This window comes from Myotis myotis, unplaced genomic scaffold (genome assembly GCF_014108235.1).
Source record: "Myotis myotis isolate mMyoMyo1 unplaced genomic scaffold, mMyoMyo1.p scaffold_m19_p_9, whole genome shotgun sequence".
NCBI lineage: Eukaryota > Metazoa > Chordata > Mammalia > Chiroptera > Vespertilionidae > Myotis > Myotis myotis.
Window position 1 is genome coordinate 75,793,619 of NW_023416401.1, and position 15,781 is coordinate 75,809,399.

Sequence of the window (15,781 nt, forward strand, 5' to 3'; positions counted from 1 at the left end):
TTGCTAAGTGGTGAGAGCATTGGCCCTTCGACTGAAGGGTCTCAGGTTTGATTACAGTCCAGGGTATGGACCTTGGTTGCAGACTTGATCCCTGGCTCTGGTTGGCCCTGGCGTGCGCGGAAGACAATCAATCGATGTGTCTCTCACATTGATGTTTCTCTCTGTGGGTGTCTCCTCCCTTCTGTTCTAAAAATCAATGGGAAAAAAATATCCTCATGAGGATCAAAAAAAAATTTTTTTTAACATGTTAAATTGTAACCATCTCCCCTTTCTGCTGATTCACCACAAACTTTCTACTTAGCAGTCTAGAGAATCCTGGATCTTCTTTGATGCTGCTACTTTAAAAACATATATATATTGTTATTGATTTCAGAGAGGAAGGGAGAGGGAGAGAGAGATGGAAACATCAGTAATGGGAGAGAATCATCGATCTGCTGCCTCCTGCACACCCCCTACAAGAGATGGAGCCTGCAACCCAGGCATGTGCCCTGACCAGGAATTGAACCGTGACCTCCTGGTTCATAGGTCAATACTTAACCACTGAGCCATTCTACTGGGCTGATGCTACTTCTTATGGTTTCACTCAGCTATATTAATTCTACTTTGAAATGCCCTTGGATTTTTTTGTTTGTTTTGTTTTAACTGCACTGCTGTAGTTCAGAGCTTTCTCTTCTGGATATTTGTAACTATCTCAAAAATGGTTTTCCTGCTTCCACTGTCTGCCAGTTTCTTAGTGTCTCTTCATTAGAGACCTGCACAGACCTAAATTTTGATTTAAAAAAAGCTAAAATTCCTCCTTACTGAGGCTTTTAAGATGCCTGTAAGTTATAGCTTAATTTGGCTGAGATTAGTTGCATTTTAATTGCAGAATATACATTTCCTTTCTGTTTTCAGTTACTGGTACATGATTACTTTGATTAATTTCTAAGTCAGGATATAAAATGCTTGAGATACTTCACTTAGATGTTGACAGATAAATTTAAATATTGATTGGTTAGATATAAGTCTTTAAATATACTGTCTTCATGCTTTTCAAGATGGGTTAGACATGTGAGCCTAACAAATCAACATAGGTAAACTTGGGTGCTTAGAAGAATTGGAATCTGCTTTTATAGGGTGTCCCAAAATTCACGCAAGATTAGAATTTTGCGTGAGCATTAACAACAACAACAACAAAAAATAAAAGCCTAATTTTACTTGGTTTATTGAATCAGATTCTAATATCTGTTGTCCTTTGATTTCAATCCCTTCAATTTGATAAACATTACCAAGTACCAATTATGGCCCAGGAGCAGGGACAATGAAGACCACGGCTTTGCGTAGGTGCCCTATACTGTATACTTTATGAATCAATAAAAAATTTACAAGTTTTAATTATAAACCTGTGTTTTCTATCAAAATTACTTCTTGCGTGAATTTTGGGACACCATGTAGTTATTCACTATTTTGTTATTTTGAACATTTTTTTCCTCTGTTCAAAATAGCAAAATAATCGTAACTTCCTGTACACAGATGAACTATGAAGATCAGAACAGTACTACTCCTAAAGCAGTAAAAGGTTTAAGAAAAGTGCTTTTTAATAGTAGGAAAGTGATAAGATTGTGTAGCTTTTGTAGTAATTTTCTAGTCTTAATTTTTCTATATTTACCACTTCATTATTTTAGAGTGAAATATTCATTTATAAACAAAATGTGGAATAGGTTAGACAGGATTGAACTGGATTATGATTATAGGTTAGATTAGATGGGATTGAAGTGGATTGATTATACTCTTTTAATTAATATTATTAAATGGCCCAAGTACATTAATGTTAACTAAATGCTGGGATCTTAGTGTATTTTAATCCCCAGAATTCTTACATACATTTTTTAAGTAACAGCTTTATTGAGATACTAGAGGCCCAATGCATGAAATTCGTGCAAGAGTAGGCCTTCCTTCCCCCGCTGCCGCCACCGGCTTCCCTCTGGCACCTGGGACCTGGGCTTCCCTCACAGAGGGAGGCCCTGCCCACCTGCTGCAACCTGCCGGTTGGTGGCTGGGCCTCCCTCTTTGGGGTGATCGCGGAGCCCCCCCGATTGATTGCCCCGCCAGTCAGTGGCCTGAGCCTCCTTCTGTGAGGCCATCATGGGGCGATGGCCGGGCCCCCGACCAATCGCATCGCACCGCCTTGGCTGGCCTGGCACCAGTGGGTATCATAGCGTGGTCATCCAGATGGTCGTCTGGCTGTCTGGCCTAATTAGCATATCACGCTTTTATTATAGATAATTCACACATCATAAAGTACAAGTCACTGGTTTTCAGTATATTTACAAAGTTGTGCATCCACATTGCTATCAAGTTTCAAAACATTTTATCACTCCAAAATGAAAACCCCATATCAATTAGTAGTCACTCCCCATTCTTCTTTCCTCTTAGCTCCTGAAAACCACTAATCTTCCTGTCTATGGATTTGCCTATTTTGAACATTTTGTGAAAAAAAGAATCATATAATGGGGCCTTTTATGCATGGCTTATTTCACTTAGCATAATGTTTTTCAAGGTTTTTCCATTTTGTAGCATGTATCAGTACCTCATTTTTTATGGCTGAATAATATTCTATTGTATGTATATGCCACATTTTGTTTATTCATTCATCAGTTTTTCCTAATTTTTTGCTGTTATGAATTATGCTGCTATTAATATTCATGTACAAGTTTTTGTATGAACTTATGTTTTTATTTCTCTTGTGAATATACCTAGGAGAGTGGCATTGCTAGGTGTTTAACTGCATGTTTAACTTTTTGAGGAACTCTGCCAGACTGTTTCCCAAAGCAGCAGCACCATTTAACAGTTCTGTCAGCAATGTATAAGTGTTCCAGTTTTTCAACAGCCTCACCAGCATTTGTTGCTGTTGTCTTTTTGGTTATAGCCATCCTAGTGGGTGTGAAGTAATAGCTCATAGTGGTTTTGCCCTAAGACCACTATCATGAGCATTTTTCCCGAGTGTTTATTGACCATTTTTATATCTTCTTTGAAGAAATGTCTATTCAAATCCCTTAAATTGGGTTGTCTTTATTTTTATTGTTGAGTTAGAAGGGTTCTTTATATATTCTGGATACAAGTTTTCATTGGATACATGATTTGCAAATACTTTCTCCCAGTGTATGGGTTATCTTTTCACCTCACATGTATTTTTATTTCTTAAGCAAATTACTTGATATTAATTTTGGGTTATCAATATTTTTGCATTGTTCAGTATTTATATTCTGTTAAGTTTAAATTCTTGCTTTAGAAAAACTAACATGCAAAACCAAAGAAGTTAATGAAGTAAAGTTAATATAAATAGCACATTCCTTAAAGAGGAAAAGATTAAAAACTGGTTTTAGAACTTTTGCTATCAAGATCTTTTGTAACTGCTTTCTCATCTCAAAATAGCAAATATAACATAGTAAAAGGTTTATTTTTCCGGTCAATATAATACCAAATTAAACTGTGTTCTTTGTCACAGCAGTAAACATTTTCTGATTTATTCTTTTTTTAAATTGAGATATAATTGATATATAACATTGTTAAGTTTAAGGTGTAAAAGTTGTTGATTTGATACATTTTTATATAGCAATATGATTCCTATCATAGCATTAGCTAACCAACACCTCTATCACATCACATAAATATCATTGCTTTTTGTGGTGGGAATAATTAAGATTTAGTCTCTTAATAATCTTATTTATTCTTATCTTAATTTAAAACTTGGAGATTTTTTTAAAGTGTAATTTTAAAGGCATTTGACTATTATGTTACTGAATATTAATCTCTTAATTTTGAAATGTGAGTAGAACAAAGACCTTTTAATTATTAGTGAAAGCTATGCCATAGGAATAGAATAATTTTTCCAGCCCAGCCACTCTGACCATTTATTATACTTATGAAAAGAATTTGCGGTGATATTAATAATCAAACTGGGAAGTTGACTACCTCCAGTCAGGGCTCTGAGCCACCTCTACAAGATAAAAATAATCCAGCACCTCAGAAGTACCCTTTTTCAGGTTTTAAGGTATGAGGGGCTGCATAGATGACTCATCCCTTAATCCCACATAATAGTGATGAATGGATTATATATGTAATCTTGTAAATGTTCAGTGACTGAAATTAGTGATTGCAGCTCAGGTATTCCAGTTTCCCTATTGGATGATAAGTATGCCTTAAAAATTGTAATAAGTGTCTGTCAGTCTATAATCAAATATATAGTTTTTATATTTGGCACAATAAAAATTATAAACCTCTTTCTGATTTCCTTTTCTTATAGGCCTCAGGAGTGCAAGTTGCTGATGAAGTATGTCGCATTTTTTATGACATGAAAGTTAGGAAGTGTTCCACACCAGAAGAAATCAAGAAAAGAAAGAAGGCTGTCATTTTTTGTCTCAGTGCAGACAAAAAGTGCATCATTGTAGAAGAAGGCAAGGAGATCTTGGTTGGAGATGTTGGTGTAACCATAACTGATCCTTTCAAGCATTTTGTGGGAATGCTCCCAGAGAAAGATTGTCGCTATGCTTTGTATGATGCAAGCTTTGAAACCAAGGAATCCAGAAAAGAGGAGCTGATGTTTTTCTTATGGTAAGCAGTGATAGAAATAGTGAGTCTCTGTAAAAATCAGAGTTAATGTCATTGCTAGTTTAGCATTTGGAGAGCCAGTATCTGCAGCCAAAGTAGTTTTCAGTCAAGTGGTCTGCAGTCATTGTTGTTTAATTTTTATTTACAAGGTTTCTGGTAAATTTTTATTTACAAGATGGGCAAAGGGGTGGGGGAATCAAGGATATCTGCATAGTGTCAACAATAAAAAATTTAAATTAAAAGAAAAGAAAGGAAAAGGTCTTAGCTAGATTGATGTTTGTGGAACCAAAAATAAATTTTAACTAGTCTTTGTTTACTTGAAAGGTGACTTTCAGTAGTCAATTATTTTGGCAGTGGAAGGAGGCAGAGGGGTAGATTTCTGTGCATCCTCTGAACTCCTTATAAGCTAAAATTTCTCTAAAAACTCTTCCTAGAATACTGAGAAGAAAGTTTATCTCACCAAAATCCTTCTCTAACTTGTAATGCCAGGAACCAGCCTCCTACTTTTTTAAACATCTATACTTTATTTGTGCCTGGAGTTTGCTACTTTTGAAGTTGGTACTATCATTGCCTCCAACTGTGATAGTTCACACTGTCCATAAGGGTAGCCACTAGTCACTAGCTATCCTATCTAATAAAAGAGAAACATGGTAATTAGCCGTATATCCACTACCCTTCCCATTGGCTAATCAGGGGGATATGCAAATTAACTGCCAGCCAGGATGGCGGCCAGCAGCCAGGCAGCTTGAAGCAAACATGAGGCTTGCTTGCTTCAGTGACGGAGGACTCCAACGTTCCCCGCCTGCCGCTGCCAGCCTCTGAGCTTGCAGTTTGAAACATTGTTACAAATATAGAAGCTAAACAAAACCCCAGAAACCTGCTTTCAGCCAGCTGGGATCTCAGAGCTGGAGTTGATACAGTGTTTCGATTATAGAACCCAAACAAACCAGATACCTGCTTTTAGCAGCCGAGGCCTCAGAGCTGGAGCCAAGCCTCAGAGCTAAAGCTGGCCCAGAATAAAAAAGAAAAAAAGGAGCAGTTGGGAGCTTCAGTCGCCCGCCAGCCTGAAAATAGCCCTCAGCCCCTCACCCAGACTGGCCAGGCACCCCAGTGGGGACCCCCACCCTGAAGGGTGTGTGACCAGCTGCAAACAGCCATCATCCCCTCACCCAGACTGGCCAGGCAACCCAGTGGGGACCCCCACCCTGATCCAGGACACCCTTCAGGGCAAACCAGCTGGCCCCCACCCGTGCACCAGGCCTCTATCCTATATAGTAAAAGGGTAATATGCCTCCCAGCACCAGGATCAGTGGAGCCGCGAGGCCTCCCGGCACTGGGATCAGTGTGACAGGGGGCAGCGCCCAAACCCCCTGATCGCCCTGCGGCTCTGTGTGTGACGGGGCGGGGCCACAACCTCCCTATCCATGCTGCTCTGTTCGTGACAGGGGAAGGCGCCCCAGCCCCCTGATCAGCCCTGCTCTGTGCCTGATAGGGGGGAGCTCCCCAACCCCCTGATCGCCCTGTGGCTCTGTGTGTGACAGGGGGCGGCGCCCCAACCCCCCCATACCCCCCCATGGGCCCTGCTCTGTGTGTGATGGGGTAGAGCCATAACCTCCCCATCGGCCCTGCCCTGAGTGTGACAGTGGCGGCGCCCCAACCCCCTGATCGGCCCTGCTCTGTGGCTGATAGAGGGCAGCGCCCCCGCTGGCCCTGCTCTGTGTGTGACGGGGTAGAGCCATAACCTCCCCATCGGCCCTGCCCTGAGTGTGACAGGGTGCAGCGCCCCAACCCCCTGATCCGCCCTGCTCTGTGTGTGATGGGGTGGTGCCCCAACTCCCCTATTGGCCCTACTCTGTGAGTGACAGGGGGCAGTGCCCCAACCTCCTGATTGGCCCTGCTCTGTGTGTGACGGGGCGGTGCCCCAACCCCCCAATCGGCCCTACCCTGAGCGTGACTGAGGGTGGCATCACAACCTCCCGATCCGCCCTGCTCTGTGCATGACGGGGTGGCGCCCCAACTCCCCAATCAGCCCTGCTCTGAGCTTGACCAGGGGCTGCACCTAGGGATTGGGCCTGCCCTCTGCCACCCGGGAGCAGGCCTAAGCCAGCAGGTCGTTATCTCCCGAGGGGTCCCAGACTGCGAAAGGGCACAGGCTGAGGGACCCTCCCCTGCCCCCCGAGTGCACAAATTTTTGTGCAGTGGGCCTCTAGTTTAGATATAAAAGAATTAAATGCAGTAAAATTTATTTACATTTCAAATGCTCAGTAGTCACATGTGACTAGTTGCCACATTATTGGGTAACACAGATATACTACATTTCTATCATTATAGAAAGCTCTATTGGACAGCATTGTTCTAAATAGTAAAAAAGTGTTATAAATTGATTTTACATGACTTTTTCTTGAAAGGCTGTTTAAATGAGTTATCCTGTTTTTTCCAAGTAAGTTAATATTTGAGATTAAGCCTGAGTTAAAATTCACACCTGTATCCCTCATCTAATTGTATTATGGTACATTTCTTGATATGGAATTCTTACATGAGACCATGTTTAGCTTCCAGGGGGAAGGGGGAATGGTAACAGCCTCTGATTTGGAGGGAGTGAGGGTGCTGTTGATAGTTTGGCCTGAGCCAATGCAAGGCAAGGGGTTGCTTAGCTCTCAGTTGTGTGCCACCTTGGGATGGGCTAGGAAGTCAACAGAACTCTGATTTAAAGGATTGTAACTCTAGATCACACCTGTTTTATTTCAGCAAGCCTGTTGCACTTGACTAAACCAAGATGTGTGAGGAATATAAATATGAGGTCTGGGTGCATGTATTAGGGCAACTTACTGTTCTGCAAGACTGGCAGCTGCATATATACATACACACATAATACATAAAGACAGTATTTAATGAAACAAAAGGAGCACATTCCTGATTTGAGTGAAAGTGCATTCATTAAGACGTCAAGCGCCCTGTCAGTCACCAGTGACTGATGCACTATACTTTCCATCCGGAAGACAAAACAGACTGGGCGCTTAACATGATAAACTTAATTTCTGTTACATTCCAGGTATTGTGTTATGGCCTGGGGAAACAGCTGGTAAAGTCCTTGCCATTCTGGGATTTACAGCTGAGTGGCAGCTAAATAAGATTTTGACTTAAATATTTATTTATTTATTCATTTATTATGAATATATTTAGTAAGGTTTTAGCTTTTAAATTGGTGAATACAGGTGGGGAGAAAGCAGGTTTACAGTTGTGAGTACAAGAAACACAGTTTATTCTTATATTATCATTTATTAACTAGAGGCCCAGAGCACAAATCTATACATGGTGGGGTCCCTCAGCCTGGCCAGCGATTGAGGCCTATCAGGGGGCTGGTTGGTCAGGGGGAGGGTTGGCCAACCATGGGAGGTTGGCTGTGGGAGTGCACTGACCACCAGGGGGCAGCTCCTGTGTTGAGTGTCTGCCCCCTGGTGGTCAGTGCACGTCATAGCGACTGGTCAACTGGTTATTCGGTCGTAATGGTCGCTTAGGCTTTTATATATAGATTATTGTATTATTTTCCATACAAACAATTATAAGCCTAATTTTGCCCCACTCTCCCTATATTTCCTTCATATGCCCCTGGTTTTTGTACTTTTTATTTACTATGAAAATGATCCTCTACATCAGTGGTTCGCAACCTTGGCTGCACATTAGAATCACCTGGGAATCTTTTTAAAATCCTGATTTCTGGGCCTCATCCTCCAGAAATTCTGTTTCTTTGTTATGGGGTGAGACCACAACATTAGTAACAAAGAAACAGAATTTCCAGAGGATGAGGCCCAGAAATCAGGATTTTAAAAAGATTCCCAGTTGATTCTAATGTGCAGCCAAGGTTGAGAACCACTGCTCTCTATGAAAAAGCATTTGGAAAATAAAAGTAGAAAGAAGGAAAGGAAACTCCATGTTAGTGCAGTGTTTTATTTTGTACTGTTATTTTTTTAAAGAAAAGGTGAAACCATCAGGAATGTTCCATAACAGGCTGTTTAAAGGGCCCAGGGTACAGCTCTTACCTAGTGTTTTTTAAATCTTGTCTGAGTAAAATCAGAGCAGTGATTATTTTTTCCTGTCCCTGACCTATTTTGCATAAGAAAAGTACCCACTTAACTTTGCAGTTCAAACATTTGCCAGACCTGAGTTTATTGTTATGACTTGCCTCCCTCCTTTGACCTTAGGGTTGGGAAGAATAAGCATCTGAGAGATACAGAGACTGTTCTTTTCCTGGTTCCCAAGAATAGAATCTCCGAGCTGTGGGAGTAGACTAGGTGAGGTCCATGTCAGCCCATGGTGTTAAGGACTGTGGCACATCCTGGAAATATGGCAGTGAAAAGGATTAAGTGTTTAAAGGATTTAACAACACTCCATTTATCCTTTGCTGTCTTGGTAGTATGGAGTGGAGGTGGGCCTGAGGGTAGGTGGTGGTGTGGGGAATGATGCATTCACAGATAGTTTGCATAGGATAGGATTTTTCTGTCAATTGTTACTATTTCTGGTATTTTTCAATATTGCTGGTGAAGAAAGTGGTGAAGCCTATACTTTGCTTCCAGTGTTCATTCAACATGGGGCCAGCACAAAAAAATCTTATAGATCAAGATAGTAGTAACTATTGACAATTAAGGCATAGCTATTGCTGAATTGCCATTAAGCTTTAAAAAAGAAATCCTTCTGACATGTTTATTATGTTAGACTAAGATGGAAAACAAGTAGTTGTGTGGTCAGAATTTGCTATTGTAATAGACATAAAAGGGGTAAGAAGGGAACTTTTATAATATGTTCTTTTTAAAGACATCGGAAGCAAAAATGCTAAGATTACTAACATTTCTTAATTTGGGGTGGCACATACTTGATTAACAGATTATTCTCTGTACTTTAAAACTCTTTTCTAACCAGAAGGGGTTAAATATTCTAATATATAAAAACCCAGGGTCCGTAACGACTGAAGACTCGACCGACTGGAAGTCAGTCCTGCAGTCAGTGCTGGGTTGCTGTGGTGACCCAGCACTGACTGCTGAGGGGGCTGCGGATCAGGCCCGAGAGAGGCCCAAAAAGAGAGGCAGGGTCTGGTCAGCTGTTGCCCCTCTCTCTCCAGGCTTCGCCAGCAGCTGTGCCTCTGTTTCTCTCCAGGGGGCTGCTGATCAGCCCCGCCTCTCTGATCAGGCCTAGAGATAGGCCCGGAAACACTGACTGGCATAGAAACTGACCAATCAGAATAAAATCTTGGTGAAGTGCAAGGAGCCAATGGCTGCCTAGGAGGCGGAGCTTTTGACACTGGCATAGAAACCGACCAATCAGAACCTAATCTGGGTGAACTGTGAAGGCAGAACCTAAGGTGGGGGCTGAGGAGGGGTTTTATAGGCAACAGCTGTTTGGTGTAAGGCAGGGGTAGGCAACCTTTTTGTGGGTGCGTGCCAAAACCAACAAAATCTCTGACTCAAAATTCTTCTGCATGCCAACCCTAACTTTTTGAGAACATGTTACGCCTACTTGATATCTCTTAAGGTGTACATATGTGAAGAACCTTGAAGAAATAATAAAATTCATTCGAGTGACAAAAACACAGTATATAATGATGAAAAAATACATTTATTTTTTAATGTATACATGTACACTGATAGTCCGACAGAAAACTTTACGACTCCGTTTGATATTATCAGTGGGACTTTTGCTGCTGCATCACTGATGACAGAGATTTTACATCAGGTTTATGTTTCATGACCTTCAGAGATATGCACGAGCTACTACTTTCATCCGTCAGGCTACTCCTATTACGAGACTTAACAAAATTCATCACTGAGAACAAAGATTCACAGTTGTAAATGGAAGATTATAAGAGAGGGTTTCGCGTGCCAGTAAAAGTTACTGGCGTGTCATGTTTGGCACGCGTGCCAGGGGTTGCCCACCCCTGGTGTAAGGTGTAAGAAAGCAGTTCAATTTTTTAATGACCGTTTTGGCAGTATAGTGCAAATGGCTGGCAATCAGTCCAGATATAGGGATTTGTATTTTTGTCTGCCAAGAGCATCTCCTCCTGCTGGAAAAGGGCCCCTCCCCCCCATTTAAGCAATCTATCCTGTATAATCTATACTAATAAAAGGGTAATATGCTAATTAGACCGAGTTGACCAGCCATCTTCCGGACATCCAACTTCCTTCCAGACAAAGCCATGGTGGTGGGGGCCGAGGCAGAGAGGGCAGTTGGAGGCGAGATAAGGCCAGCAGGAGAGAGCAGTTGGGGGCGAGATCAGGCCGGCAGGGGAGGGCAGTTGGGGGCGAGATCAGGCCGGCAGGGGAGGGCAGTTGAGGGCGATCAGGTAGGCAGAGGCAGTTAGGGGCAATCTGGCCGGCAAGGTAGAGCAATTAGGGGTGAGATCAGGCTGGCAGGGTAGGGCCATTGGTGGTGAGATCAGGCCATAAGTGGAGGGCAGTTGGGGGCAAGATCAGGCCGGCAGGGGAGGGCAGTTAGGAGCGATCAGACAGGCAGGCTGAGGTAGTTAGAGGCAATCAGGCAGGCAGAGAGGGTAGGGGCGATCAGGCAGGCAGAGGGCTTAGGGGCAATTAGGCAGGCAGGCAGAGAAAGTTGGAGCGATCAGGCAGGCAGGTGAGCGGTTAGGAGCCAGCGGTCCCAGACTGCGAGAGGGATCGGGCCTAAACAGGCATTGGACATTAGGCCTAAACAGATTGGAGAGGGTGCAGGCTGGGCTAAGGCAACACCTTCCCTCTCCCCTACCACCCACCTCCCTCAGCCCCCGCACGAATTTCGTACACTGGGCCACTAGTCTTATATAAAAGTCGTTATTAGCCTAAACTCAAGCCTTTATTGATAAAAAAAAAATATATTTCTTTTTTACTTTATTTTAAAGAAAACAAATTCGGTAATACAATGGATTATCCAGTCAGTGTTGGTTGTTTATTCTGGCCCCATTAATCTGGTTTTTAATCAGTAGTTCTCTACTTTTTTCCCACTTGTTCAGCCTGAGCCATTCTGTGTTTGCCACTTGCAACAGTTCTCTATAAGAAGGTGGGGACATAGAAAAATTGTGTAGTTAGGAAAACTCTCCCAGGATAGTCTGAGGACCCTTCCCCATTACTGATATAAATGTGTAACACGATGTAAATTGTACTTTCTCTAAACCAGTTTTTTCATTTTTGGCATCTCTTTATCCAGGGCACCAGAACTAGCACCTCTGAAAAGTAAAATGATCTATGCGAGCTCCAAGGATGCAATTAAAAAGAAATTTCAAGGTATGATCTAGATTTACTTCCAAATACTTAGAGGTATGGTGAGCCCCTGAAATGGGGCTACATCTTTTCTAGGGAGCACCTTATTTTCTTTGGCGAACCTTGCCATGGAGGGAAGCATTGTTTTGAGAAAAAACCCAGAAGGTTAAACCTGGTTTTCAGTGTCCTCTGCCTTGCGCTGGTCACTTTGGGTCTGCATGGCCCATATTTAATAACCTCATTCTCTCCACATTGTGTAGCACTTGTTCAAGCTGGTTTTAAACTTCTTTGAGATGCTGTCAAGTTTCTCACATAACAGATGGAGACTAATTGGTTTACATTGGTCATACTAAATGATAACTTTGTTCTTGTCTTTTTAAAAAATACATATTTTTATTCATTTCAGGGAGGAAGGGAAAGGGAGAGAGATAGAAACATCATCGATGAGAGGATCATTGATCAGCCACCTCCTGCACACACCCCACTGGGGATTGAGCCTGAAACCTGGGCATGTGCTCTGACCAGGAATTGAACCGTGACTTCCTGGTTCATAGGTTGATGCTCAACCACTGACCCACACTGGCTGGGCTGCTCTTGCCTTTGATTGTAGTTAAAGTTGAAAAAGGAAATGCTTATAAATGGGAAAGGATACTTTTATCTCTAGCTTTACTTTGGAATGGTATAATTTTAGGTAATTGACATCTGTATCCAAAGGAAAGTTCCCTCCTTGAGCTGGCCAGTTATGTTTGACTTGCCCACTGGGTGATTGGGATCCTGATGAGATGGCCTGACCATACTGTCTCGCCAGGAGGAAATGTTGGTATGCTGGAAAGAGCATGGGGCAAGTGCCCAAAGGCCTGCATTGAGGGCTAAGCTTGTCATCTAACTGCTGTGTGACCTTGACCAAAACCGCTAAACCTCCTTGGGCCTTGATTCTCTCAGCTGTAGAACGAGATCATCTTGGTTGTGGGAGCTTAGTCTCAGAGGTTGCCCTACCTCCTTCCTGCCATGGCTAACTCCAAACAGCTGGGCGAGCCAAGGTCATAGGACTTGGCCCAGTGTGGTTTTTGTTTTGTTTATTTGACTGTGACTGACTTTTATGTTCTTGTAGTTGAACAGGTTTGCCCTGGCTTGTTTACTTAGGAAAGCAACATGCTCGCTTTCTTTCCTGGAACCTGCTGCTGTGTAGTTCAGGCCTTGCAGGTTCTCCATGCCTTCGAGTTGATGTTGGCCCATTACCCAGAAGTGTGTTTACCAGTTGGTTAACTGATGTTTTAACATGACTCATTAAAGATGGCCACCTTGTCACCTTTTTCTAGTGAAACCATGACTGGCTTTCTCAGTCAGTCCTAAGTGGTCCAAAAGCTAGCTGACCTGTTATGCTTTCAGCAGCTTAAGAAATTGTCTTAAAATTATGGAAAGTCAGAAACAATGTAGGTATTTAAAAGATTGTTATTTACAGAGAAGCTACTGTATGTAATTCCATAATTGAGCTCATTCTTCAGTGTGGTGATGTAATTTTTCTGAGAAAGCAATTAGTAATACATTTTACAGTTTCCATTGTGATAGAGTTCTCAAATATATAATACACTAAAGAGCTGTTTTATAGAATAAAAGTATGCCATTTGTAAATATTTTTACTCTTCAACACAGTTGACTAAATCAACTGCAATCAAAACATCATATTCGTATTTTTACTTATTTTTTAAAAATACTTCTAGACTTGCTTTTTAAATTTTTATTGAAGTACATCATATCTATAAAAAAAGCTTATGTCATAAATTATATTGTAGAACTCAATGAATTTTCACAAACTGACATAATTGTTGTTTCTAGATTTAATGACCAGTACCCCAGAAGTCTCACTCCTGCCCCTTCCAGTCACACCACTTTCTTTTACTCTTTTATCCAAAGGATAACCAATACTCTGGCTTCTAACAGCATAAAATAGCTTTGGCTGATTTTGTGTTATATAAATAGAATCATCCAGAATGTATGCTTCAGTCAACATTGTTTAAGTCATTCATTTTTGTGCATTTAGTTACAGATTATTATTCTCATTACTGCATAGTATATTGTTATTTGTGTATACCACAGCTTTTCTATCCATATTAGAATTGGTCTTTTAAAACAGCTTGCTGTCTTAGAGAAATAGGTAAACTACTGTCATAATTCTAAATAGAATTATTTTTCCTCCGTAGGCATAAAACACGAATGTCAAGCAAATGGGCCAGAAGACCTCAATCGGGCTTGTATTGCTGAAAAGCTAGGTGGATCCTTAATTGTAGCTTTTGAAGGATGCCCTGTGTAGATCATGGTTCAGTGCCACAATCAAAAGCTTCCATGTTTAATGTTATCCTCTTGCTATATAAGTAAAGCAAATATGTTTAGGCCAGGGTCTCACTGAGGGGGAGCTATCTTGTCATCTGTTAAACTAAATATTCTATAAACATGTGCAAACAGCCCTAAATAAATCTAAAATCTAAAGTTCTATTGGTATGAAATTAAATTCTTATTGGTCATTCTTAATTCTTAATGCCTGTTTTGATGAGTTAGCTTGTAAAGATTTTTGCTAAGCTCCTTTTTAATAATGCAGTTCACAAAACAGTGCATATAAGAGAACTGTTGCATCTTTGTTAACTTCAGCAATTACTTTGTTTCTTTAGCTTAGAGAATTGGTCATAACCTGGTTATAATTATTGCCCAAATTCTTTATTCGCTCTTGAGTGAAACTGAATAATGGAAAATAATTCTCACATGTAATAACACTAATATACTAACTACAATAAGATTAAGTCAGGCAGTCTTTTAATTCTACCAAATGTGTAATGAAGACTGTCTCAGAATTGTGAATGCTTATACCAGTAATCAGCGCTGATCTTGCAAAGCACTATTTCAAGCACGTAGTTGGAGTACAGGAAACAGCTCCTTGCACCTGTGGTGAGCTCTCCACTTACTAGATGGGAGACTGTTCTGAGAGTGACCTTGCATCTAGAGAATCATGTGTCCTTAGGAGAATGTGCAATATCTTGTAACAACCAGATAAGATGCAAATTAGCGTTCCATTGTAATCCACTTTTGTTAATGAAAATGATAAAAACGGTGTATTGATAAGCTAGGACACTTGTGAAAACTTTGTGTCTTCTTCAGAACTTTGTTTCTGGCACAGTAAGGTGGGGAAGCACATTAGGTGTATGATTACTCTGGGGCCTGGGAGAACTTCTTAATTTCCTAGAGCAGTTTGTCAACTGTATGTGAAACGGGGAGCAGGTATGACAAAAGATGACACCCATAGAAAACTGCTACCTGATGACACTTGGAAGTGATTGTCTTAACATCACAGACATAACACCTTGAACAATATAGAGATGCATAAACAGTTGAACTTAGAAATAGCTGTATTGGCTTTATGTAATAAAGGAAGCATTTTTAACTTAATCTCTTGTGTAATTATTCACATGTGAGTTGGGTGTAAAGGAGATTGTCTTCCATATATGGGGCAAGTTATGGAGGTTTGAGTATTTTGGACAATTACAGTTAAGATCACAGCTCCCTCTTCTTATAAAATGAGAAAGTTGGTATGAAAGTTGGTAATCTTTCTTATTCCAAATGTTGATACAGACATCAGGCTTTTAAATCCTTTGATTTGTTTGAGGTGCAAAAAGAGGCTTTAATTAAAATACTTTTCAAAATTGTCTAGAAAAAAGTGCTGGTTACTGGTTTACTGATAAGCTGCTTGTCATTCTTTCATCCTGAATTTCTTGTTTTACTATTTGCAATGCTTTTAGTGACTGTGTTTACTAACAGTCCTCTTGAAAAGCATTGCAGGCCCAAGGTTGGCCTACACAGGAATCAGCCATGTAGCTAGAACCAGGTATTTGGTCAGGGAGTTTTAGAAAGTATTTTCTGTGGTTTTAGCTTGGACATGTGATACAACTTGGTTTAACCAC

At 41.1% G+C, this 15,781-nt stretch overlaps 1 protein-coding gene across 2 annotated transcripts in view; it reads left to right on the forward strand.

Annotated features, from left to right (window-relative positions):
* Positions 1-15,269, forward strand: part of DSTN (destrin, actin depolymerizing factor) — a 48,384-nt gene extending 33,115 nt beyond the window's left edge. For both annotated transcript variants that reach the window (XM_036321622.1, XM_036321621.1), the window contains exons 2-4: positions 4,286-4,593; positions 11,779-11,855; positions 14,033-15,269. In XM_036321622.1, coding sequence (XP_036177515.1) covers positions 4,334-4,593; positions 11,779-11,855; positions 14,033-14,142 — 447 coding nt within the window. In that variant the 5' untranslated portion in view covers positions 4,286-4,333 and the 3' untranslated portion in view covers positions 14,143-15,269. The remainder of the gene's footprint in view (positions 1-4,285; positions 4,594-11,778; positions 11,856-14,032) is intronic.
* Positions 15,270-15,781: the final 512 nt, after the last annotated feature.